General features: G+C 57.6%; 9 protein-coding genes across 9 annotated transcripts; 5 read left to right on the top strand and 4 right to left on the bottom strand.

The window, feature by feature from the left end:
• The first annotated feature begins 34 nt into the window (after window positions 1–34).
• Window positions 35–2,922, top strand: B0T15DRAFT_577872 (indole-3-glycerol phosphate synthase-domain-containing protein). The gene is made up of 2 exons (XM_062871076.1): window positions 35–462; window positions 523–2,922. The coding sequence occupies exons 1-2, from the start codon at window positions 143–145 to the stop codon at window positions 2,534–2,536; spliced, it is 2,334 nt and encodes a 777-aa protein (XP_062717362.1). The 5' UTR covers window positions 35–142; the 3' UTR covers window positions 2,537–2,922.
• Window positions 2,923–3,559: 637 nt separating this feature from the next.
• B0T15DRAFT_423227 (uncharacterized protein) lies at window positions 3,560–5,171 on the top strand (the record flags this gene model as incomplete). The annotated part of the gene is made up of 5 exons (XM_062865587.1): window positions 3,560–3,758; window positions 3,862–4,059; window positions 4,151–4,254; window positions 4,334–4,567; window positions 4,643–5,171. The coding sequence occupies 5 exons, from the start codon at window positions 3,560–3,562 to the stop codon at window positions 4,949–4,951; spliced, it is 1,044 nt and encodes a 347-aa protein (XP_062717361.1). The 3' UTR covers window positions 4,952–5,171.
• A 385-nt stretch (window positions 5,172–5,556) lies between these two features.
• B0T15DRAFT_497300 (uncharacterized protein) lies at window positions 5,557–6,741 on the bottom strand (the record flags this gene model as incomplete). The annotated part of the gene is made up of 2 exons (XM_062867256.1): window positions 5,557–6,507; window positions 6,571–6,741. The coding sequence occupies 2 exons, from the start codon at window positions 6,739–6,741 to the stop codon at window positions 5,557–5,559; spliced, it is 1,122 nt and encodes a 373-aa protein (XP_062717360.1).
• Window positions 6,742–7,687: 946 nt separating this feature from the next.
• B0T15DRAFT_405276 (putative S-adenosyl-L-methionine-dependent methyltransferase-domain-containing protein) lies at window positions 7,688–9,104 on the top strand (the record flags this gene model as incomplete). The annotated part of the gene is made up of 2 exons (XM_062865289.1): window positions 7,688–8,132; window positions 8,194–9,104. 2 exons carry the CDS (start codon window positions 7,688–7,690, stop codon window positions 9,102–9,104), a joined length of 1,356 nt encoding a protein of 451 aa, XP_062717359.1.
• Window positions 9,105–9,398: 294 nt separating this feature from the next.
• Window positions 9,399–11,832, bottom strand: B0T15DRAFT_577868 (membrane protein-like protein). Its single transcript, XM_062871075.1, has 5 exons — window positions 11,433–11,832; window positions 11,342–11,369; window positions 10,753–11,289; window positions 10,628–10,702; window positions 9,399–10,563 (listed from the first exon to the last, which is right to left on the bottom strand). Exons 1-5 carry the CDS (start codon window positions 11,505–11,507, stop codon window positions 9,629–9,631), a joined length of 1,650 nt encoding a protein of 549 aa, XP_062717358.1. The 5' UTR covers window positions 11,508–11,832; the 3' UTR covers window positions 9,399–9,628.
• A 1-nt stretch (window position 11,833) lies between these two features.
• Window positions 11,834–13,929, top strand: B0T15DRAFT_544048 (uncharacterized protein). Its single transcript, XM_062870041.1, has one exon. It carries the CDS (start codon window positions 11,863–11,865, stop codon window positions 13,786–13,788), a length of 1,926 nt encoding a protein of 641 aa, XP_062717357.1. The 5' UTR covers window positions 11,834–11,862; the 3' UTR covers window positions 13,789–13,929.
• Window positions 13,930–15,801, bottom strand: B0T15DRAFT_544047 (uncharacterized protein). Its single transcript, XM_062870040.1, has one exon. The coding sequence runs from the start codon at window positions 15,736–15,738 to the stop codon at window positions 14,062–14,064; it is 1,677 nt and encodes a 558-aa protein (XP_062717356.1). The 5' UTR covers window positions 15,739–15,801; the 3' UTR covers window positions 13,930–14,061.
• A 4,339-nt stretch (window positions 15,802–20,140) lies between these two features.
• Window positions 20,141–21,326, top strand: B0T15DRAFT_487817 (chromatin associated protein KTI12; the record flags this gene model as incomplete). The annotated part of the gene is made up of 2 exons (XM_062866461.1): window positions 20,141–20,146; window positions 20,226–21,326. The coding sequence occupies 2 exons, from the start codon at window positions 20,141–20,143 to the stop codon at window positions 21,324–21,326; spliced, it is 1,107 nt and encodes a 368-aa protein (XP_062717355.1).
• Window positions 21,327–21,930: 604 nt separating this feature from the next.
• On the bottom strand, window positions 21,931–24,375 carry B0T15DRAFT_316578 (Sec63 Brl domain-containing protein). Its single transcript, XM_062863999.1, has 2 exons — window positions 22,262–24,375; window positions 21,931–22,184 (listed from the first exon to the last, which is right to left on the bottom strand). Exons 1-2 carry the CDS (start codon window positions 24,219–24,221, stop codon window positions 22,027–22,029), a joined length of 2,118 nt encoding a protein of 705 aa, XP_062717354.1. The 5' UTR covers window positions 24,222–24,375; the 3' UTR covers window positions 21,931–22,026.
• Between the last annotated feature and the right edge of the window lie 347 nt (window positions 24,376–24,722).

The raw sequence follows: 24,722 nt of genomic DNA, 5'->3' as shown, positions 1-24,722 counted from the left end.
GTGCTTTGTGCAGCATCTCTAAAATCTTCTCGGTGGTCATCAAAGCTTCTTTTGTCATCCCAATCCGCCAGCCTCCGAGCTCGGTAACAACAAAACAGCAGAAAGCCAAGACCAAAAGCACCACCGCAGTCGAACAACCACAATGAGCACCCTGGATGTTATCGACCACTCACCCCACCATCCCGATCCGTCGCCCCTGGTCCCAACCGCCTCCAACCTCATCCTGATTGACAACTATGACTCTTTCACTTGGAACGTCTACCAGTACCTGGTCCTTGAAGGTGCCACTGTGGAAGTCGTCCGGAACGACCAGATTACACTCGAGCAGTTGATCAAGAAGCAGCCTACACAATTGGTGATCAGCCCGGGACCCGGACACCCGAACACCGATTCGGGCATCAGCCGCGATGCTATCCGACACTTTGCCGGCAAGATCCCCATCTTCGGGGTGTGTATGGGACAGTGAGTGGAATCTGATGACCCCATATGGTCTCAGCCCTTGCTGACATGGCCGATCCCAAGGCAATGCATCTTCGATGTTTACGGCGGCGATGTGAGCTTTGCCGGGGAGATCCTGCACGGCAAGACATCGCCCCTGAGTCACGACTCGAAGGGTGTCTATGCTGGCCTGGCCCAAGGCCTGCCTGTCACCCGCTACCACTCCCTCGCCGGCACCCATGTCACGCTGCCGGAATGCCTCGCGGTCAGTTCATGGGTCGCCAATGAGGACGGTTCCAAGGGCGTCATTATGGGTGTCCGCCACAAGGAGTACACCATTGAGGGCGTGCAGTTCCATCCCGAGAGCATTCTCTCCGCTGAAGGGCGCGCCATGCTCAGGAACTTCCTGTACATGCAGGGAGGGACCTGGGCTGAGAACGAGCGGTTGCAGAAAGCTGCCCAAGAGGCCGCAAGAGACGCGAAGCCAGCGGCCGCGCCCAAGAACAACAACATCCTCCAGAAGATCTATGCCCACCGCCGAGCCGCTGTCGCCGCTCAGAAGCAGGTTCCCTCGCAGAGGCCATCTGACCTGCAAGCTGCATACGACTTGAACCTTGCACCGCCCCAGATCTCGTTTCTTGACCGCATACGCGGCTCGCCGATCGATCCATTCGATATAACACTGATGGCTGAAATCAAGAGAGCGTCTCCGTCTAAGGGCGTCTTTGCGCTTCACATTGATGCACCCAGCCAAGCCCGCAAGTATGCGCTTGCCGGCGCCAGTGTCATCTCGGTCCTCACCGAGCCGGAGTGGTTCAAGGGCAGCATTGAGGATCTCCGTGCCGTGCGTCAGGCTCTCAACGGAATGGCGAACCGGCCGGCGGTGCTCCGGAAGGAGTTCATCTTCGACGAGTACCAGATTCTAGAGGCGAGGCTTGCCGGCGCCGACACGGTGCTCCTGATTGTCAAGATGCTGGACTTCGATGTCCTTGAGCGGCTCTACAAGTACTCACAATCTTTGGGCATGGAGCCGCTCGTTGAGGTGCAGAACACAGAAGAGATGAGGATCGCGATCAACATAGGCGCCAAGGTTATTGGCGTGAATAACCGCAACCTAGAAAGCTTCGAGGTCGATCTGGGGACAACCGGCCGGCTTCAAAGCATGGTGCCCAAGGATACTTTTCTGTGCGCGCTGAGCGGCATCAACACCTCCGACGACGTTAATGAATGCAGAAAAGCGGGCGTGCACGGCATTCTGGTCGGCGAGGCGATTATGCGGGCCCCTGACGCATCCAGCTTTATCAGAGAATTGTGCGCGCGTCCGGATGTCCCATCCGAACGTCCGGAATGGCTAGATGTACGTGATTCCCAAAAGAAGCCTCTGCTAGTCAAGATATGCGGAACGCGAAGTGCCCTAGCCGCCACGGAAGCGATTAAAGCCGGCGCGAACCTCATCGGCATGATCCTGGTCCCTGGCACAAAACGGTCCCTCGAGCGCGAGGAAGCGATGGAGATCTCACAGGCTGTGCACGCGAGTAAAAAATACGTTGGCGACGCGAACACCCAACCGGTCACATACCCTAGTCGGACGGCAACGGATTGGTTCACCGTCTGCGGGGAGTCGGTGGCAAGAGCAGGCCCGCTTCTCGTCGGTGTCTTCATGAACCAGCCCCTGAAGGTGATACTCGAGAAACAGCGGCTGTATAACTTGGACGTGGTCCAGTTGCACGGTGACGAACCGCTCGAGTGGGCTAACCTCATCCCGGTACCGGTCATTCGGAAGTTCAAGCCCGGGCAGAGTGGGCTCGGACTGCGTGGATACCATGCCGTGTCGCTGCTTGATTCGGGCGCTGGATCCGGGCAGCTGCTCGATGTGGCGGCCGTGAAGGGCGCTTTGGAGAAAGATCCAGAGTTAAAGGTTTTCCTGGCTGGGGGCTTGGACCCCGACAACGTCGCGTCGACCGTGGCGGCGCTGGGCCCGCTTGCGGACAGAGTGCTGGGCGTCGACGTGAGCAGCGGGGTGGAGACGGATGGAAAGCAGGACCTGGACAAGATTAAGGCATTTGTCCGGGCTGCGAAGGCTGTTCGGGGGCAGTGATGCTGTGATGGCTCAGGAAGGCGCCAGGCCAAGAGCACTAGTAGTGTTATTGAACGGTCCAATACCTACTACCACCCGCATTGGTATGTAGATTCAGGAGTAGAATCACTTAGGCCGAACCCCAGCATTCTTTCGGCTACGGAACTTGATATCTGGCAAGCCACCACGCGGCCAATACAAACTCACCTGGCAGTGATTTGACTTGTAATCCCGAACCCGTCCTCCGGGACAGTCTTTCACGGACGAGCTTGATGTCCTCGTCTTCGCCGACAAGCTATCGAGAAGCACCTTCGCCTCTTCCCTTAAGCCCGCCGAATAACACCTGTGGGGCGGATCCCCATGGACACAGATGATGTTGCTATTCCGCCATAGCCGGCACAGAAGACCTTACGGAGAGTTGTCCTGCCAGTAGTGGTGAACTTACGACCAATACATTCCTGTCGTCCAATCTCTCCGGCGGCAACCGTTCTGGGCACACCACATCCCCCTGAGAGGAAGACAGGGGCGGCAGCTCTGATTCTTTCCAACACCACCAAGAAAAGCCATGCATTAGCTCCTGGAGTGCCTCAAATCACTCTTTCATCTTCATCTTCATCTTAATCTTCTTCCATTCTCTCATTCTCACGAGGAATAAATCCCCGTAACCGTTCCACCTTGGACCGCATCATCTTCCTAAGGCCCTTGGGAAGAAAGCGGGCAACCATACGGTGAAAACATTGCTTCATGGCTCATGCCGTTCTGGTTTGACTCTCTTATCCTTTTCCTCTCAGTCTCCAGCAGATCGGTTCCGAATCCTTTCTTCGGCCCCTCCCAAAACATACCTACTAAGACCAAGCTCCTGTTCCAGCGTGTTTGTCTCTCTGTCTCTCTGTCTCTCTGTCTCTCTGTCTCTCTGTCTCTCTGTCTCTCTGTCTCTCTGTCTCTGTCTCTGTCTCTCTGTCTCTCTGTCTCTCTCCCCCTCCTCGCTCTACCCTCCCTGAAAGACACATACGCAGAACGCAAACCGCAGAACACAGAACGAACATGCGGACCCGCAAGGAAAAGCCCATCTTCCGCGGCCTGACCATTGCCGCGGCAGGCGACCTCGGCGGCGGGCAGTGGTCCGATGCCAACATCTCGCGCTGGGTGGGGCTGCGCGAGGGCAAGTTCGTGCGGCAGATGAGCGAGGATGTGACACATCTGGTGTGCAGCGGAGACGAGTTCCGGCGGATGGGGGGCATGGGTACGTTTATACTGAATCCAGGAACACTGCCTACCTAGGTAATCAGGTAGGGAAAAAAAGAAGGGGATCGCTGACGCAGAAGCTGCCTTACCTAATTAACCAGTCAAAGCGACGCTCAAACGGCCCAAGACGTGCCAGGTTGTCACGCCGGACTGGCTCGAGGACTCGATGCTCAAGAGGAAACGGCTGGATGAGAAGCCGTACTCGCATCTTGAGGTGCTGAAGAGGGAGCGCCAAAGGGAGCGGAAGCGGATGCTTGTTGTCAAGGGACTGGAGAAGGCTGTGAGGGAGGTCAATCCGAGTACGTGTGTTCTTTCCCTGTTGTTTCCAAGTGTAAAAAAAAAGGAAAAAAAAAAGGATGGGGATCACGGGATGACGTCTGACTGGAACAGATCTCTATCATCCGTACCGAGACCACACATTCTTTATGTATGAGGTGGTGCTGACGAGGGATGACGAGGCTGCGGGAATCCAGGGGGAGCGATACGTTCTTACGGTGAGTACAGGGCGATGCTAAGTCGACCGACGGCTCAAGGACTTCAACGGGGAAAATATCCACTGACACAAGTGTTCAGCTCCACGAGTCCAACAATGCCAAACCGTGCCTCTACTGGTTCGTCGCCAAATTCTACAAGAAGAAGGGCGACACCCAGGCAAAGGTCCACCGGCCGAGCCACGCGCCGGGGGTATTCGCCCGCGAGTTCGCCCTGTTTCAGTCCTTCTTCCACAACAAGACCGGCGTTCCCTGGGCCGAGCGCCTCATCAGGGCGGGGACAACCGAGAGGAGGTTCTTCCAATACCAGCCGCCGGTAGGTGTTCTTTCCTCCGAAGGAAGGAAGTGGGCTGGGGAACAATCAGCTGACCTTGATGATGTGCATTGCTAGACGGGTGGCAAGCCCGTCGGCTGGGTTCCGGCCGAGTACATTCCCTCTGGGTTTCCCATTGCTCTCGCTCCCACGGTGGAAAGGGGCATACATTCCGACGCCACTGGTTCTCTCCAGACTGAGGTGGCGGCCGTCAACGCAATTGCCGACGCAAATTCTCACACAAAGGACACCGAAGTCGAAGTCGCACCGGCAGTCGCAAGATTCACAGACGATCCTGCACTTCAGCCGCAGCTCACACCCCCGATCACGCCAGTTCCGTGGTCCGGCACTTGCCCGAGCCCAGCAGATAGGCTCTCCGTGCCATAATCGGATCGAGAGCGCCGTTCCTTCCGTGGCACCTTCCAACCCTTGGTCAGCTCCCGGTCACACCCGGCCTATCACTTCAGATGATTGATCTCACGGCGGCCACGGATTGAACGACGCGCCTTCCTTGACTGATCCGATGCGTTGTGACTTCAATGGGACTCGGAAAGCAGGCGTCCTACACAAACCGAAGGAGCATTGGAAGATGGGGGCTCATCGGTTGATATGGCAGTGTCTCGGGGGTAAAGAGCTCAACATGCAACGCTGCTCATGAACCATGATGTTCCCGCTGCTGCAACGGATCAAAATGCATCGGATGGATCCAAAACCAACAAGCCTTGATTTTATGAGAACCATCGAAGCATTTCCAACTTTGCACATCCTTTTTTTTTTTTTTTTTTTTTTTTGCACAGCATAGCATGAAAGCAGTCACTGGTGGAGATAGAATAAGACAGGTATCATACCATCATCAAAATCACCCCCTAGGACATAGCACCATGATAATTCCAACGCTCGCTAACCCACCTCCTTGGCCCCCCCGCTTGTTCCCCCGTTCATCGGTCAAAATAGAAGAACCCCGATAACTTCGAAGCGCAACCCATACCAGTTCAAAACCTCAACTTAGGTAGCCCGAAGACAACCACCACCAGAACCAGCATCAGCCCATACACAAGCACATACAACCTCATCCTGCCCAACCACCCCTCCCCCTCCGTCATGCGGGTGAGCATCCCCATCTTCCGACTCACACCCTCCATATTGCCGCTGGTCTTGCTCATCCCCTTCCCGGCCCGCTCCACCACTTCCTTGTCCTCCTCTAGCGAGGCGCTGAAGGCTTGGGAGGACGCCTTGAGCTGCGCGGCGAGCTTGAGGATGGATTCCGAGAGGGCGTCTTGTTCGGCACGCTGGTGGTCGAGGATTGCTTCCGTTGTGGATATTGCTGCTAGGTCAGTTGTTTGGGTGGTCGGGCGGTTGCTGAAGAGGGACGAGCTGGTGCTTGTTGCTCGTGGTTGTGGTGGCTGTGGTTGTTGTTGGGGTGGTATGGGTCCCTGTGGTTGCGTGGAGGACGGGGTTGGCTCGGACTGGCGAGAGCGGAGAGTCTGGGAGGTTATTGTTGTTGCTGTTGGTGTGGCTTGTTGCGGTGCGATTGAAGTGGTGCTTTGTGCTGGTCGGGGGCTGACGTCTTGTGTTTTTTGAGGTCGACTAGGCGGAGGTGGTGAAGGAGGGTTTGGCGGCTCTGCTGCTTGATCTGACGATGCTTCGTTTGGCTCCTCGGGAGGCATATCGGGCGACCTGGACGAGTTCATGCTCTCGCTGGGTGTCGCTATGATATCGGCCAGAATGTCCTCCCCGTCCGACGTGTCCTCCTCAACGGTCCCACTGCCATGTCCTGCGGCCGCGGCAAACTCGGCCAGATCACTCAGTCGTTCTGATATTTGGTCGAGCAGCTCCCTCTTCCGCACCAGATCCGCCTGGGTTTCCTGTCGGCGGCCAACGATCTTGACCGCCAGAGCTTCTTGCTCTAGCTTGGTCAGGAGCGACCGCGCATAATTAACGTTCTGTAGCTGACGTCAGTATGTATCCAGCACGCTGACTTGGCTCAAAACGTGGTCAATCCGTACCGCCCGGGCCTTCTCCCTCTCGAACTCGCTGTCCCGCAGCCGTGCCTCTCGCTCTGCATCGGCGTGCAGGATGGTGCGCTGCAGCCGATTCAGCAGCAAAGTTAGGTCGGTCAGGGGTTCAGCATGGCGAGGTATTGGTGCCACTGGCACGCTGTGTATCAGTCGAGCCATTGTTGTATGTGGAAACTGTTGATCTGGAGATGTTGTTTCGTCGGGACAAATCTCAAGAGTCCGGTTCGTAATCGTGACACTGTGCAGTTGACATATGGCTACGTTCAAGTTGTCCGTGCTTAGAACCACTGGCACTGACATCACATTGCATTGCACAGTTGAACCCTAACCCTCATCAACTCCCGAATGCTCATGGATAGGCGCAAAGCGGCACTTGATATTCTTCCCGTTTGCCTTTGAATGGAGACGTATGTATACACTTAATAATAGATAGTTTGTCATTCCATCGGAACCGCGCGATGATGGAACACACACTGCTTGTCTATTCAAAGCCCCGTTGCTGGGCTCGAGCATGACTCGGAGCTATCAGGGTTAGGGCTCACCGCTTATAGAGGAAGATAAGGTCCGTCTCTGTCCGATAAGCGTCTGCCTGGTGTGAGCTACTGCTTGTATAACACACCCAAACTCGAGCTGCGCTGCGAAATCTGAACCTTTTACTCTTCATAGAAACGGCAAACAACCCGCCCTGACATCTCTGAACATGAAGTCATGACCTCGGCTGCCCATATCGTGCAACATGAGATTCGCAGCATCCTGGGCGCTGAGGAGCGCTCGCTGCAGTGCGCTGCAGTCGACGAGGCTCGCTGAGAGAAGTGCTCTTGGCTCAATCCGCAGCTTGAGGCCAACCTTGAGCTCAAGACCGGGTTTTGATGCTTTGACCTTGGTATCACAACAACGCAATATTTCCGCCCGAGCAGTGTCCCAGAAAGAGCGAGACCAAGATGGGGAGCTAGAACATGGTGGGAGGAAATGGTCGACCCCTCTGGCCAAGCAATTGGCAGCAGCCATCGAGGTGTGCTTCCACTCACTCACTTTATCCGACATATCTCGGCGCCAGCAGCTTACACATATTCAGACAACCGGCCCCGTGCCACTCGCCAGCTACATGCGCATGTGTCTGACTGCGGACATTGGCGGTTACTACACGGGCGCCCTCGAAGAGGGCCGCGACCAGTTCGGCGTCAAGGGTGACTTCGTGACATCGCCCGAAATCTCGCAGGTTTTTGGTGAGCTCTGCGGTATCTGGTTCGTGGCCGAATGGATTGCCCAGGGCCGTCAGAGCCGCGGCGTCGAGCTGATCGAGGTCGGGCCCGGCCGTGGCACCCTGATGGACGACATGCTGCGGACCATACAGAGATTCCCGGCGATGGCTAACAGCATCGACGCTATCTACATGGTCGAGGCGAGTCCGGAACTCAGAATGGCCCAAAAGAACCTCCTTTGCGGCGAGAATGCGCCCATGACCGAGTCCAAGGTCGGCTACCACAGCGTGTGCAAGTACAACGCACTGCCCATTGTCTGGACCGAGACGATCAAGTCCATTCCCATTAGTAAGTCCCAGACATCCACCCACCCATTAGCCGTTCTCGCGGCCTCTAACGCGCCTTCCAGCCGCTGAGAAAATGCCTTTCATCATGGCACATGAATTCTTCGACGCCCTTCCGATCCACGCCTTCCAGCTGGTCTCGGTCCCCGCAACCCAAGCCAGGCCTCCCTCTCCGTCCGACACGTCCTCTCCCTCCACCAAGACCTCGCACCCAACCCTCGAATGGCGCGAGATGGTCGTTTCCCCAACACCGCCAGGGTCGACCCACGCCTCCCTCAACACACCCGCCTCCCAATCCCGCGACACTCCGCCCCCCGACTTCCAGTTAACCCTCTCCCCGACCTCGACACGCCACTCCCTCTACCTTCCCGAGTCCTCGCCTCGCTACCGCGCGCTCAAAACGACAGTCGGCGCCGGCGCCCTCCTAGAAATCTGTCCCGACCTGTCGCTCTACGCCGCCGACTTCGCCGCCCGCATCGGCGGCTCCCCGCAACATCCCAAGCGCAAACCCTCCGGCGCCGCCCTGATCCTCGACTACGGCCCGGGTGACGGCTCCATCCCGACAAACTCTCTCCGCGGCATCCGCCGCCACAGACGGGTCAGCCCCTTCGCGGAGCCTGGCCTGACAGACCTCAGCGCCGACGTGGATTTTGCCGCGCTCGCCGAGGCAGCGACGCGGGCCAGCGACGGGGTCGAGGTGCACGGCCCTGTGTCACAGGCTGATTTCTTGGAGATGATGGGCATTCGGGAACGGGTGGAGACGCTGATTACCAAGGACGGCGACTCGGTCGGGAATGGTGGTGGGGAAGATGGGAAGAAGAAGCTGAAGAAAGAGGATGTGGAGAGGGCGATGAGTAGGCTTGTTGATAGGGGCCCCGGCGGGATGGGCAAGGTGTACAAGGCGTTGGCGATCCTGCCTGAGAATGAGGGGCGGCGGCGGCCGGTCGGATTCGGGGGTGATGTTCCTGCTGCGTGAGACGCGGCATCGTAATGGGCTTTCTTAGACTGGGTTCAACGGTTTTATTTCCGCCATGCATGTACAGCCTTAGGAAGCCCTACGGTCGACGAGAAAGGGGATCAGGTACATTACACAAGGGTCCGGCGTGTGTTGATATGGAGCGTCCTTAGGTACACTACTACTAGTACTAGGCCGTGGTAGAGGTCTAATTGGTACAAGATACACACCTAGGTTAAACGGTACTCAGATGAAGATCTACCCTGGCCGGCACAATGGAAGTTTAGTCGAATATCCGGTCACCATTAGAACATTGGCCGTCATGACCGTCACCACAGTCTGTTTATATTACCACAGTATCCCTGAGATAACATGATGCAAATAGTGAATACCAAAAATGCCCTCCGCCAACGCCACCCGTCACTATAGTACATTACAATGGAATTTCAAACTTCGGCTATCCCATCAATTGTCCACCCGTTTTGAACTCTCGGTACTAACTGAAAGCCTCCCTCTCCGCGACTGTCTAGAAAAGCCCGACTCCTCTACTTCCTTGCCCGCACGAGGCCGGATTCTTCCCCGCTCTCGTCGTCCGAGAATTTATCCCCGTCCTCGCCCACGGCAAAGATTGTCTCGCCATCAAGCGACTCCCTTGGTGATTTGCTCGCGGCCGCGGCCGGTTGAGACCGCTGCTGCTGCGGTTGTTGCCTGCTTCCAGAAGCAGACTGGCCGCCAGCCGCGGGCGCCGTAGTACCACCATTCTGCGGTTGCTTCGCACTCTCCACCCGCGCCTCCTCATCATCCGACTCATCCGGGTTCCCAATATCCAGATTGGCAATCTCAAAGGTCCCGTCGTCCTCCTGCGCGATCTCGTCGCTCATGGCGAAGCGCCGGTTGTTCGCCGTCGGCCGCCAGACGTAGGCGATGAAGGCCACGTCTGCAAAGTACACAATGTTGAGCCAGCCGTCGAGCACGAACCAGCGCGTCTTCCAGTGGAAAGGGACGTAGTCCGGGTCGCGGGCGGACGCGAAGGAGAACGAGTTGAAGAAGAAGAAGCCGAAGATGACGAGGATGGAGAGCAGGATGCACCACCACAGCTTGCGGTACATGAATTCCTTGACGTGCTGCTTGCGCTCGCGCAGGTCCTTGAGCGTGGCGTTGAGCGAGTTCAGCGTCCAGACGTAGAAGGCGGTGAGCGTGCCGGCCAAGGGGAGCACAATGAGCAGTACGAAGGGGCCGGCGCTATCCGGGTTGACAACCAAGCTGGTGATGGCGTAGACGATGCCAAAGACGAAGTGGGCAATGGCGAGCCACCGCACGTAGATCATGGTGCGGCCCAGCGTGGGCTTGACCACGCCATAGCCCATGCAGACGATGAGGAGGAGGAAGAAGGAGAACGAGTTGCGGGCCGCGTTGAGGACGGCGACCACCACCAGCAAGACCTGGGAGCCGACGTTCGAGCCGTTCCTGTTGAGGTAGTCTAGTGCGCCATCAGCAGCTGGCTCAGAGGGAGGGCGGGGTGAGAAGGTCGCTAAGAGACATACCGTAAAAGCCCCAAGTCATCAGCATCTCGATGACAAGGAAGATGAGAATCGCCGTTATATAGTTCTGCACGGCCACTGCGGACAGTCAGCAGGGGATACCACGGGAAGAGACGGCCGCAACCTACAAATGTCCGTCCGGTGCTGGAAGTAGAGGAACCCCCAGAAGACCAGGACCACGGCATAGGCGATCGTTATCCCTCCATAGAACGGCAGCTTCGGGATCTGGGTGGCGGGGAGCTCGCCATAGGCGTTACGGAATTCGACGATGGCCTCATAGGCGCCGTCTGAACCCAGCGGGAAGTTCTCGGTCACCACGCAGAAGTAGCCCGTCTTGGTGATGGGATACTTGATCGGCGCCGAGTCTTTCAGGTGCATCGCCTTGGTCAAGATATAGTTGACCGACTTCTCGGTGGCGTTGGGCGAGAGGATGAACTTGCCAATGTCGGTCTGGTTGCAGAACCCGGCCTCGACGTACTGCGGCTCGCAGATGCCGATCTTCTGCGGGTCATCCGGCGTGTCTATCCCGATATAGTCCTGGTCCATCCAGTCGAAGATAAGCAAGCTGACGATAGGGTCGTCGCCCTGGTCCTTGCCAACGTCGGTAAACTTGACACGAATGTACGGGTCGACCGGGCCGCCCCACGACTTCTTGCTATACATGCCTATATACGGTCAGACTCGGCATTAGGGGGCGTTACGACGGGTCGAACAAACCGGCGCATCGTTGGTTGTCTGACGGGCCCTGTTATCGCCGCTCGCGTTAGCAGTTGGTTTCCAGACGACGGGAAACAATCCCAGCGCTCACCAATTTCACTTCCAGCGCGGCTGTTGTCCATACGGACAACGCCAGTAATAGAAAAGCGTACGCCCAGCGCCTCATGGTCGGTTGCGTGCTGAGGTCCGGAGGCCTCGGGCTGTGGTGTTGATGTTCCGGATTCCCGTTCTGTCAGGGGGTGCTAGGGCGACCTTGTCCGAGAAGCAACAGCTTGCGCCTTGGGGCCTTAAAGAGCAAAACCGGCGGGATCCGTCATGGATGTTTCGGGCCGTTGCGATATTACGGACGGGTGCGTGCCCAGCTGCACAGACTGAGGTTGAGATGATATGGCAACTCGAGTCGAAAGCTCCTCTTGTTAACACCAGGATCTAGCTGTCGGCCTCTGCGGGATGTTGCGCAAGCTTGAGGTTGCGACTCCAACCGTAACGTCAAGGGATCCACAGCTGATCCATACCGTATTATGATACGGGTAATAACCGTGCGGCTGATCGATAAGATAACGACTACCCTAGGTACCTTACCATCTACACAGTCACATCAATTCATTGTCATTTGTTGTCGGCTGTTTTCCTTTTTCCTTCCTGACTCTTTCCTCGCCGGCGACATGGGAAAAGGCACCGATAAGCTCTACATTACACACTCCGAGTGGTCATCGTCAGATGCCTACGGCGCCAGCGTCGGCGCCAATGCCGGTTCACGCGCGCAGCGCAGTGGAGGCGCTGCTCATGCAGGCTTCAAGCGCCTCCCCTTCAACTTCTGCGCCGCCAGCCTCCAGCCTTTCAAGAACCCCGTCTGCACGCCGTCCGGCACGATATTCGATGTCGAAGTCATTGGTGCGTGGTTGGAAAAGCACGGGACGAACCCTGTCGACGGCAAACCGCTCGCCGCGAAAGACCTGATCCGCCTCAATTTCACGCGCAACGCCGATGCAGCCGGGACTAACGACGGCAATGGCGCTCCGTCTGACGGCAAGGGGGATTTTATCGACCCGGTTACGTTCAAGGTGCTCACCGACAACACGCACATCGTTGCTGTCCGACACGGCAACTACGCCAATGTGTTCGCCTGGGAGACCATCGAGCGCATGAACATCAAGGCCAAGATGTGGCGCGACCTGGTCGACGACGTCGAGTTTGGGCGCAAGGACATCATCACGCTGCAGGACCCGCAGAACGCAGCCAGTCGCGACCTCAGCCAGTTCAAGTACCTCCAAGACGGCCAGGAAGCGCTGCCGACGAAGGAACAAGAAGAGCAACGCCAGCAAGGGAGCATCAACATCAACGCGCTCGGCCGGATAGGCGACAAGGTGCTGCGGGCGAAGGAAGCCGTCGAGCGCGCCCGCCAGGCCCGCGAAGCCGGCGGCGACGTCAACCGGATCACCAGATCATTAACCGCCGCCCACTCCAAGCCCACCTCGTCCACCCCTACCGCCCGCGCCCCCTCCATAATCGAGAAGAAAATCGCACCCAACGCAGCAGCATACACCACCGGCCGGGCCGCCGCGTCCTTCACCTCGACGGGGCTCACCCCGGAAACCTCTGGAGAGCGCGCCCTGCTCTCGGACGAAGAATGGATGCTGAAGCCCAAACGGATCAAGCACAAAGGCTACGCGCGGCTGGACACCAACCTCGGGCCCTTAACCCTTGAACTACACACCGAAACGGCGCCCAAAGCAGTGTGGAACTTCCTGCGGCTCTCGCAAAAGGGCTACTACCGCGGCGTGACCTTCCACCGCAACATCCGCAACTTCATGATCCAGGGCGGCGACCCGACGGGGACGGGCCGCGGCGGACAATCCATCTGGGGCAAGACCTTCGCCGACGAGCTGGAAGGCCCCCACGTGCACGACGCTCGGGGCGTGGTGGCGCTCGCCAACCGCGGGAAGAACACCAACTCGTCGCAGTTCTACATCACCTACCGCCCCGCGAAGCACCTCGATCGCAAGCACACCGTGTTCGGCCGCGTGGTCGAGGGCGTCGACACGACGCTCACCGCCATGGAGAAGGTGCCGGTTGAGGAAGGGACGAACAGGCCGCTGGAGGAGATCCGGATCAAGGATGTCGTGGTGCTGATTGATCCGTTTGAGGAGTTCTTGAAGGAGAAGAAGGAGCGGGAGAAGGAGGAGGCGGCGAAAGAAGAGGTCAAGAGGAAGGGTGGCGACGAGGACGATCGGACGACCTGGACGGGCAAGAGGATCCGGGCTGACGGGGTTGTTGTGGAGGATGCACGGGCCTCGAGGGTTGGGAAGTATCTCAAGAGTGCGGTCGCTGGTGCGCGAACGGAGGAGATTGGAGGTTGGGAGCAGGTGGGGGACGTGGAGACCTGGGAAGGGCCGGTCAAGAAGAAGGTCAAGATGGGAGGGTTTGGGAATTTTGATTCGTGGTAAAGAAGGGAATGGGTTGTTACCTACCTAGTCAAATGTATAAAGCATGGCGCGGCGTTTGGTGGGAAAAGGGGATTTGATCCATTCAGTCAGATCTGGGTTTCATTCATGGGGCTGCAAAACTCCCAGCTGGTATATACGATATCCAAAATATGTACACGCTATGCAATTCCATCCACCCTTGGTATCACTTGGCTCCGTCCGTCCTTTTCGTTGTCCCCCTTTCAAGACCCGAGTTTCAATCCCCGCGTCATACCACTCCATCAGCCTGTTTCTTTAAACCCAGACCATGTCAAATTCGGGTTTCAATACGCCCCCGCCAGGTCCCGGCAGATGCATCAGACCAAGGCCGAACTCCTCCCCCACCATGGACATCACGGCGGGGCCTTCCCCTTCCTCCAGCCCCGACCCCGTCCGCAGCTGCATGTCCAGCCATCCCGCTTCTGGATGGCTCGGCATCGCCGTAGTAGACAGCTCATGCTCCTCCAACAGATTCGCTACCGCATCCGCCTGCCGTATCCCCGTCTCCATGTACAGCGTCCTCAACCTCCCGATCACATAGGCGCGCATCTCGGCCCCGCACGCCGTCGACATGCCCACGACAAAAAACGGCCACACCACGGTGCTGGTGGCCGAGACGAGGAGCATGTACCGCTCCGCTTCCTCCTGCGGGTTGCCAGCGGCGTGCGTGACGTCGAGAATGGTGAGGCCCGACGAGCGCGGTGTTGGTGGGTGAGAAGGAGTTGTGGCGGACAGGGGGCTGTAGATGGTGCTGCCCGAGTCGGAGGATCGCGAGGAAGGGGAGGTCGGTGGGGAGGGTGTCTGGAGGATCTCGACGGTTGCGATGGGCGCCGAGTCGTCGTCCGCGCTGCCTATGCTGCCGTCACCGGCGTTCATGAGGCCGAGCTGTTGCGGCACGCTGGCGCTGACGTCGCGGACCATGTACTTGAGCCTCCTGCGGACTTTATGGTACTCCTCGAGATATCGCGCGGAGTCAAGGGTCGGGGCGAAGCTGGAGAGGTCATGGGAGATTTCGGAGAGGATGGTTTCGAGGAGGAGGATGCGGCTTGTGCGGATGTGGTTCCATATGTTGGCGTGGTGGAGGGCCGAGTACTGGTGGCAGATGCCGGAAAAGACGGCCGGGTGGTATTGTTTTACTTGGAATGTTCGGTATTTCCAAGATGGCGGTAGCTGTGCAGCCAGGTTCTCGAATTCCTGGTCAAGGGAAAGCAGGCGTTCCACGATGGTCTGGGTATCTGTTAGAAGCCCGCTCTTCATCTCATAGCGTAGTTGCAGTATCTGCCACTGGAGTGGCATTAACTGTTCAGTCGGATTTCCCGGCCTCGATGTCCTGGACATTTCGTGCCACAGCTCGATCAAGAAGTCGGGCATGGGCATATTTCGTTGCGCACAGCTGATGAGAGTTCTCTGGCACAACATTGAGAACATCCTTCGTCCGGCCCGCGTTTGGAACTGTGCCGGTCCGCGCAGCCGTGCGAGCGCCGCGGCGCCGTTGACATGTTTCTGAAACGCCTCAACTGATGTATTTTCTGTCATCATCTCAAACACGCCGAGGATGAGGACGGACAGCATTGTGCTGTCCTTGACAGGTTCCACCGGATCCTGTAGTGCGTGGTTGACCAACCGGAGCGCCGTTCCGTATGACTTTCTGGCGGCCTCCATGAGATCGGGCGCCCGTGTCGTGCTCGCCAATCCCATCAGGCCGACGGCAGTCATGCTTGCGAGAACGCTGTCGACCTGGGGCTCCGACGACGAAGGCTTCCAAACCTCTCGAAGGAAGTCGAACCTCTGATGGGATGCCGTCTCGTCCGCATTGACGTATCGCGCTAAGAACCAGGCAAACCCCCTTTCTTGACAGCTTGGCGCAAGGGTGTAGAACTGGGCCATTGGCGGCGTTAACGGCCAGCTTCCCGAATCAGGCGACATTAGCATGTTGCAATCGTCGTGAAATTCTGGGCTTCGGCTGGCCGGGCTGCCCCCGAGAGGAGTAGGAGGGACGATCAGGGACAATGGTCTGCCGCGAGGCTCGGGTGTAAGGGACAAGCGGCCTTCGGAACCAGAGGGCGTCGCGGGCCGCGAGATGCCGAGGTTGGCCTTCTTACGGGCCCTCGCCTTTGCCTTCTTGATCACATGGGAACTCTCGTCGCGGAACATGAGGTCCACGAGGTTGCGGTAGCCGGGGCATTTTTGCTGTCTCTTCTCGCACTGCCCACAACCCGGTTCTTTCTGGTCGCACTTCAACTGTTGTCAGCAGGCTGGCGGGCCGAAGACGTGATATATTTCCAAGACGACGTCCCACTTCGTCGAAAACGAGAAGGATAGTCGAAGAGGGGAAGGTGGTCCGCGTGGCGAAGCCATTGTCATGAAGCGAAAGCGAACTTACGCGTATCTTGCGCTCGCGGCAGTTGGAACACCCCTTGCTTGGCTTCCCGCAATAGACCATTTTGGCAGGAGAAGGATCGACTCGGGCGAAGACGACGCGTGTGGCGGCGCAGTAGTATAGATCTCCTCCGTACCATCCGTCAAAGGAGCTTGACGGCAGATCCCGCAAAGGGCAAACGTCGCCGCGTGCTAATTCCAGGCACCAGGCACCAGGCACCCGGCACAAGGCTCGGCAGGACCAGTCGCAGAGCGGATCTATCTCCGGGACGGAGGGACGGGGCTGGAGCACGGGACACACAAGCCGTCAGCTGTGTAGTACTACTGATCGCGCCTTGGGTCGTTGTGTCTCTCTGATCGAAGTGTGGTGCGTGGAAATACGCCTTGAACAGAGCCTGTGGAAAAGCCTGGCCGTTGACGACTTCTTAAGCTGGGCCTGGTGTGCTGCAGTTCCTGGGCGGCTGGATCAAATATGCTCGGCGCGGTACACCTTACTTAACCCGAGCTTCTGCAATCTCCTGAGTCAATTCGTCGAGCGAAGGGCTCATTGGGTCAGGCGCATTGCAGTCGTGGCGGGTGTCGAGCGATGCGCCAAGCAGCTGCCCGCCAGGAGAAAGCCTGATGAATCGATGAATCGAGACACAGCCCCTGGATCTCTGCCCACAGCCTCCAGTTACCCGGATACACAAGGCCCGCGGACCCTGGCTGGCGCTTGTGGCGGTCATGGCGAAGGGAATGCGAGCAGCAACCGCGTGGGTTGAGGTCAACGACTGAACAGATGTGCAAGTACTGGGCTAACCACGGGCTCCGCATCGCGGGGGAGAGAGCAGGGGTATTTCCTATTCGGGATACCTGTGCGAAGGCATTTTGGCCGCGCTAGGGACATTAGCGCGTCTTGGCGAGGCTTCCCAGCAGTTAGCGGCTCCAGAAAGCTTAACGTTAAAATGATCTCCACACTCTCCATTCGTTCCCATGCGTCGTATCAAGCGATGAGGGGCACAACTCGCCACATACCTACCTGCGTGCGCGCCAACATGCAACACTGCAGTGTCTGCATCGGGAATTCTTCCAGAATATTTGGCTGACTCGCGGCTGGCAGCTATACCACAGGATGTACGTCCGAACCAGAGTGCAAGGTTCGGAACCTTGGATGATGTCCACACGTTGTAGAGGTGGCATCGAGGCGGGAAGGACTCTTATTCGTGGCTGTCCATCCGCGGGTGACGGAACTGGGCCAGAGCGACCCGTTACCCACTGAAACATAGCGGTGCCCGGGGCTGGGTTGCCCGTCATGATGGCACGGAAGTGTCCAGAACGGCCGCAACCCCAGAACATGGGACGCTAGCAGGAGCTCGTGTACGAAGCTTGGCGAGACCGTTGGACGAGAACGGATGGCGGCGATATTTAGATGGAGCCGTTGAACATCGGACAGACAGCGCCGTAGGTACCGAAGGTATGTATATCAATAATTCACGACTGTGCACCAATTGACGGATTCCAGGTGGAGGCAGAAACAGTAGTGTAAGATGAGACAGCGGGAGCGGTCCTTTGAGAGAGCCGAAGCCTAACGGTGGCCGAGGTTTTCGGCGGCCGAGCCGAAACGACCATCAACCAATTGCAAATTCAACGGGAAGATCTTCTAAAAGCACACTTGCTAGAGTTTTTACACTATCTAGGCGAGCTAGGCTCCTGAAGAGGCGCCAGTTACTACTTAGTTTCCGCTCTATCAGATGGGACACGAGGAATCCCCGGGATTGTAGTTGCTCTCGGCTCCCTTTCGGCGTCCCGATCCGGCAAATTTGTCCATAGGGCGGCGCGGGTTCGAAATTCACGCAGATCCTCCGGATGCTACGAAGGGACCTACCACATACCTCAGGTACCTTTCCTTGGTGTCACACAGCCCTACACAAGCCCCACACAGGAAAGGCGCCCAATACGGAGTAGTGCTCAGATCATAGTTGCAAGTTTATACAGCACGGACCATGCTGTTCATTTGTACATACCTACCTTGCTGTGCTTGATCCTTGAAACGCAACTTTTCGTAACTTCATTGGACACGGCCTTGATGATTATAAGAATAGCTTGATTGCTATATCTCGCGCTGGAGGAGACCCGCAGACTGGGTGCGCATGTTCCGCCTTCACCCGGTACGCTGGTGGTGGCTGGAGCGTGGGATGGAGTTGAGCGGGAGACGACCGCCGCCTGATCAGGGGCCCGACAGCAGCCGATCGGGCCGCGAGACCGTCGTGGTTGCAACCGAGCCTCAACGCCAAGTACCAGCACGCAGATTCCTCCACCTCGTGGCTAAAGCATCGTCATGCGGACGACAAAACCAGCGGTGAAGAAGCTCTTCCCGTATCGCTCATGTAACGTAGCAACAATCCAATACCGCGATCCTCTGTGGCTCTGGGGCAGTCACAGAATTAGATTTTAAGTCGGACCTAGTGTAGCTCGACTCTTGGCACGGCCCGAACCTGAACCAATTCCCCCCACACCCCGAATGAGTCTGGACTCTTGGAGCAGGGATAATCCGGTGACTCAGCCGGGTTGTCCCTGTCCATCCACAGTCCCGGGTCAGATGGATGAGATTGAATGAAACCTCACAAGCACTTGGGCCAGCAGTAATGCAGCATCTCAACGCCGACCTCCCAACTGTGCAGCTGTAGACTCAGCAGAAACAGCTTGGCTTCTCTTCTACGGGCAATAGTACTAGTACATACATCACGCTTACGGTAGTACCGTAGCTATATTCGTCCTTACATGAGATTGACTTCGCGACACCGCCTAGCTAAGTATTGCTCTAACTCAACCGAGCACCGAGAGAAGAAACTCAGAGCGATTCGATGGTTGGAATGCTCCAGCGGATGTGGTATAGGCATGTCACTGTTTCCAGGCGCTCACCCACCCATCTCTTTCGTGCCACTGTCAGCCTTACGTGAGAGGCAAAAGCTATCTCGCAGGGTTGGAATCAGATCAGCCGTGAATCTAGCACGCAAGCCACTCACATACCGACTGCGTGAGGGATTCCAGCCGAAAAAAATACGAAGTAGGTAAGGTAGATAAGTACCTCCTAATACATAAGATAGGTAGCCGTACAATACACTCATGTCTCTGCTGTGCAACGTACAATACCAGCAGTACCGACATATCAGCTGGTCTTGTGTCTACCACACCATCGGTGCCGCGACACGTGGCTAGCACAGCCCTACCTGCAAGGAAGAGCATCGCGTGTACCTCTGAGAGATGTATCGCATCACGTATACATGCACGCCGGGACGCCCTTCGACAGACGGAAACGACGGGACAAGGAAGACAAGCTCTGGTGCGACTAGATGTGTAAGTCGCCAAGTCCCCAAACCCTCAGTCCTCAGGGCTCAGACATATGTGATGATGCGATGCCTCGTATCTTTCCGGACAGTGAACTTTACCGGCCATGACTAGTCCCCTAAAACAAGGTAGTAGCCATATAACGTATGTATCTGTACTATACAAGACTACAAGTTCCGAGAATGATGTTGGAGCATGTATTTGCACATCAACCAATGAGAAGTTGAGAACAGCGAGCATGTGGAAATGGGACTCCATTGGATTTAGGGATTGCCCCCATCTACATTCACTCTTTGAGCAAAGAAATGTGTTTACATCCGTAATATGGGCCGTGTTGGCATGACGATATTCACCTGAAGGTTCCTTGTATCTCATTATTCCAAGATCGCACGGTAAACCCTGAGGATTGTTAAGGACTTAAGGTAACATCGAGGGTTCAGTATACTGTAAGAGAACTCGGTGGGGCCATGAAACTCAGCTGCCCCTCCATCGTCATTCCCGCCATAATTCTTCCCACGCGCCTGTGATCCCGCGTTCCCAGTACAACATCTTCTCAGCACCAGAAAAAAAGAAGTATTTGTGGAGGAGTACTAGTTCAAGTACCGCTTGCCTGGACGAATCGTCCAACATGCCCGTACGCCATCTACCGCTCCATGGCATTCCGGGGCCAGCTGACCCACACTAACGAACAACTCCCCTCCACCACAAAACAGCTCATCATCATAACCGGCCTGCCAACCTCAGGCAAAACAAGCCGCGCCAAACAACTGCACACCTACCTGTCCAAGCGCATCTCCACCGTCCCCGACACCTCCTCTCCGGGCGCACCCGCCGTTTCTGCGCCACCACCCAAATACCGCCTGCACTTCATCTCCGACACGACCCAGTCGATCTCGCGCGCGGTCTACGACCTGTCGCCGTCGCAGCTTCCCGCGCACGTGCGGTCGGCCAATGCCTCCGAGAAGGACGCGCGCGCGGCGGTGTATGCGGCCGTCAAGCGCGTGCTCTCGCCGCGCGACATCGTCGTGCTCGATGGGCTCAACTACATCAAGGGCTGGCGGTACCAGCTGTTCTGCGAGGCCAAGAACGTCAGCACGCCGAGCTGCGTGCTGCAGGTTGGCTGTGCCGTGGACAGGGCGAGAGCGGTGAATGAGGCGCGGTTGGAGAGGCGGCAGAGGAGGAGAGAAGGGCAGGGAGGGCAGCAGAATGGAAATGAGGACGCGGCGGAGAAAAGGAGAAGCGAGGGGGCCGGACAAGAGCAGAATGAAGAGGATGAAGAACCCTACGAGCCGTCCAACTGGGAGAATCTGGTGTTTCGCTACGAGGAGCCCAATCCCATGACGAGGTGGGACTCGCCGCTGTTCACGCTGGTCTGGGAGGACGATGAGGCGCAGACGCGGCAGGTGTTCGACAAGATATGGGATGCCATTGCCGGCGAGGGGAGGAAGGTGGTGAAGCCGAACCAGTCGACAGTGCAGCGGGACAAAGACCCCGGTGGAGACTATCTCTATGTGCTGGAGCGGGAGACGCAGGATATTGTTAAGAAAATCCTGGAGAGGCAGCCGGATGAGGGCGGCGGGGTCATCGCCCTGCCAAGGGTTAATAACGCCGGTGCGGGCGAGGCCGGGGAGGAGTTGGTGGTCGAATTGCCTGGGAAGAAGGTTGGGTTGCCGCAGCTTCAGAGGTACCGGAGGGCGTTTGTGGCACTTAATCGAGGAGGCATCGGCCTGGAGGCGGTCGGGAAGCTAGCGGGGGGTCGGCTGCGCGAGAGCTTCGTGGGGTATCTGAACGACGCTTTCGAGAAGGACGGCTGAACAAGCCGGTTCACGGGAGCGCGTTTCTCACTTGCCCGACCTGGATCTCCTGCGGGAGATGCCCGTGTCGGCATACTTGTGTGTTCGACATCGCGCGGTGTTTGCTGCAAAGCGCCGCCGCGATCGAGTGGCCCGCGGCCCACCCGGCGAGTTCTTTACAGCGCCATACCTGCAGTGGGTGACAGAACTCCCAAAGCGAAGACACCAGGACCCAGACCAGTGTCACTCACCAGTCACCCGCTGCGTCGGACTCGGCGGTATTCGGGCTCCGCGGGTGTCTGCAGGTGCTCCTATGAGCGGAAGTAGCCGTAAAGGGCACCATTTGGCTGCGTGGTCAGCAACCAAGACCATCAGTGGAACGTGGAACTACGTCAGTGGATATAGATGGAATGTGAGCTTCGCTCAGGAGAACACCTAGGCACACTACAGATAGACCCGATGCGAGCGGCCGGGAGTATTGTGAGCCCGGAAAGCAGCCCAGTTTTCTCCTCAGTCCCCCAAGTGGCATAAGCCCGGTGGGGGCGGTGCCTACATGAAAGATATGTGGATGTGCATAGACTGGTTGAAGCCACCCAGGCGCTACATGTCTTTTCTAACAGCACAGTAAGGGAAGGTATACAACACTCCACGATCATAACGCCGTATGTACACTACCTGATTGAGTACAACAATTATCGATCAAGTAAACCCAATTCCCAGTCTAGTTCTCCGGCTCAGTATCCGTGTTTGTCTCGCTGGTATCATCGGCATCATCGTCTGTGCCGCTCTCCTCGTCCGAGTCGTCGTCCTCCGCCGCCGCCGGTTTCCTCCTCTTCGGCTGGCCGCCCTTGGCAGCATGCATAATGCCCGCAATGGAGTCTGTTCCCCCCAGTGTTAGCATCAGATGTACAAGTATCAAAATAAACACCAAGAGAAGAAGAGGGAAAAGCACTCACCCTCGTCCGGCTCACTAATCTCATCCTCGACCTCCATCTCGGCAGCCTTGCTCGCCTCCTCCACAATGAGCGTCACCTCCATCTTGGTGTCGAACCCGATATAGCTGTCGCACACGACATGCATGACGAACGTATAGTGCCCCGCCTGGGACGGCGCCTGGAACTGCGCCTTGAGCGTCTGCATGGCAAAGGTCGGCGTCTTGCCGTCGGCCTCGAAGATGGGGCGGTCAAACTGCGCAAATGTGAACGGCGGGACGGCAACGCGCCCCTGCTTGGAGTCCGTCAGGAAGACGTGCCACCTGGGGGAGTGGTCGCGCGCGAAGTAGGGGGCTGCCGCGAGGGGCGCGGCGATGAGCTCCGCCTCGGCCGACTCGACGATTGGCTTGCCCGTCTTCTCGTCCTTGCCGACCAGCTTCTTGGTCTTGCGGCCGAGGATGGCATCGAGGTCGTCCTCGGCCGGGTCGATGTCTTCCAGGTCGGCCGGGTTGATCTCGGGCACCTTCTCGCAGCCGGGCGGCACGAAGCGGCCCTTGACGACGAGCGTGACGAGAGACGAGGGGATGATGAAGCGCTCGCCGGTCACCTTAAAGAAGGCCTTGGCGACGCGGAGATAAGGGAGCTGCTTGGCCACGCTGACGGCCTCGCGGTATTGCTCTTCTGTGAGGAGGCCCTTGCCAACGACAAGGCTGCGCCGCTTGGCCTCTGGCCTGTCCATGAAGTCTTGCACGCTGGCGTGGATCCGCGAGTCGCCCTCGACAGCCTTGACGACGGCGGCCGTGAAGTAGGGCAGCTGGAGGAGCGGCGACGACTTGGGAGGAAGCGCTTGGATCAGGAGTTGGCTGGCGTAGTACGAGGCGAGAAGCGGTCCCGTGTTCATGTAGGCGAGCGAGATGGCGGTAAGGGACTTGGTGAGGGAGTGCGCAATCGGGGCGACCGCAAACTTTGCCTTGTTCAACTCGGCATCGTCCAGCTCGACCCGGCCGAGGTAAGCCCACAGCAGCGCCAGCGCCTTTCGTTGCGGGCCGCTTTCCAGACCCTCCAGCTTCTCCCGGTCTTTCACAGAGAGACCGCCGGCCAGAGGAGTGAGCTCGCCCTCGGCGAGGATTCTGGATTCCACCTTGGACAGGCCCGAGTCCGCCTTGTCTCCCTTAAAGAGCTCCTCGAACTCCTTCCCGGTACTGAGCGCAGTGACGACGCCGCCCTCGTCAATGTTATCCTTGTACTCGCGGAACAGCCTGTTTGCGCTCTCCATGAGGACGCCCTCCTTGGAACGCCGGAGCGTACCGTACCACCAAGACCCAACGAGGTAGGGCAGCAGGACGCCGAAGAGCATCGAGTAGACCAGCACGACGTACTTGCCATTGCCGTCCGAAACGATGACCTTAGGCAGCGCAATGTTGATGCTGAACCCCTGCTTTCCATCCGGGTTGCCGTACTGGATGTAGTTGTTGCGAACCTCTTCGTCCGTCAGTGCTTGGTACGCCTTGGAGATCTCGACATAGCGCCTGTTCAGATCTTCGACCGTCTCGTTCTTGGACGGATCCGGTCTCGCCTTATCGGGGTGCAGCTTGAGCGAGAGCTTCTTGTATGTGCTCTTGATCTGCTTCTCAGTCGCCGACTCGGAGATGCCCAGGATGTCGTAGGGGTTCCAGAGCTGTTGCGTGGGCGCCTCGGTCGTCTGAATGAGGTAGAGCATGTAGCCCATGATGGCCCACCCCGCGACGACGGCAGTGATCAGCCACAGTTTCCTGTCTTTGCGCTTCTCCCGCCTGCGCAAGGAGTCGATCGTCTCCGAATGGGCATGTTTGAAGTTGCTTTGGATTCGCGGAAACGAAGCGGCCGGGTCTCGCGACCGCTTGACGAGGAGGAATGTGAGGGGGACGGTAATGATCAGGGTGAGCGTGAAGACGAAGAAGGGCCAGAGGTAGCCCTCCTCGTCGTAGGTGTAGTCAGTGCTCATGGCCGGCGCTCGCTAGACCCGAACTCGGACTCGACCCCAGCCTGTTCCTCAGGGTTAAAGGGGAACTCGCCAACTACAAAAGACACTTAGACAGAAGATGCGTGCCCCGAGTCAAGCATCGGCACGGGAAACTCAATCCAACTCAAGAACCAACAGATGGTTGTGCAGGACAAAGAGCGAAGTCCGCACTTCGGTTGGAAATGGAAGAGTGCAATGGTGGCGGCTTCGACTGGCATCAGTCTGCTACGGTCGCTTTTTTCGGCGGAGTGCGACAAGTGAATCGTGGCCTCCAGATTTAAACTGGGGTCAATGCTCCCGGCTCCAGAGTCCAGCGCGAACCCCCCGGTCAGGCTGCAGGGCACCGGATACCACCCACTTCAGCCCCACCACACACAGGCTGGCACAACGCTTCCGATCAGTTTAAGGTTCTGTCTGATACTTGTCATTAATAGATTGCACATTTTAAGAGGCAGCCGGAGTGTTAATGCCCAGTGATCGTCC

This window comes from Chaetomium strumarium (assembly GCF_033439665.1).
Source record: "Chaetomium strumarium strain CBS 333.67 chromosome Unknown B0T15scaffold_8, whole genome shotgun sequence".
Classification (NCBI taxonomy): domain Eukaryota; kingdom Fungi; phylum Ascomycota; class Sordariomycetes; order Sordariales; family Chaetomiaceae; genus Chaetomium; species Chaetomium strumarium.
This window is presented reverse-complemented; position numbering and strand designations above follow the sequence as displayed.

Bases quoted from the DNA above. Each gene is read 5' to 3' on its own strand.
- B0T15DRAFT_577872 (XM_062871076.1), top strand. From the start codon at position 143: ATGAGCACCCTGGATGTTATCGACCACTCACCCCACCATCCCGATCCG. The intron at 463-522 runs GTGAGTGGAATC...GCCGATCCCAAG, and splicing joins TTCGGGGTGTGTATGGGACA to GCAATGCATCTTCGATGTTT.
- B0T15DRAFT_577868 (XM_062871075.1), bottom strand. From the start codon at position 11,507: ATGAGGCGCTGGGCGTACGCTTTTCTATTACTGGCGTTGTCCGTATGG. The intron at 11,290-11,341 runs GTTTGTTCGACC...GACCGTATATAG, and splicing joins AGACAACCAACGATGCGCCG to GCATGTATAGCAAGAAGTCG. The intron at 10,703-10,752 runs GTAGGTTGCGGC...GACTGTCCGCAG, and splicing joins CCAGCACCGGACGGACATTT to TGGCCGTGCAGAACTATATA.
- B0T15DRAFT_544048 (XM_062870041.1), top strand. From the start codon at position 11,863: ATGATACGGGTAATAACCGTGCGGCTGATCGATAAGATAACGACTACC.
- B0T15DRAFT_544047 (XM_062870040.1), bottom strand. From the start codon at position 15,738: ATGCTAATGTCGCCTGATTCGGGAAGCTGGCCGTTAACGCCGCCAATG.
- B0T15DRAFT_316578 (XM_062863999.1), bottom strand. From the start codon at position 24,221: ATGAGCACTGACTACACCTACGACGAGGAGGGCTACCTCTGGCCCTTC. The intron at 22,185-22,261 runs GTGAGTGCTTTT...TGGGGGGAACAG, and splicing joins GATTAGTGAGCCGGACGAGG to ACTCCATTGCGGGCATTATG.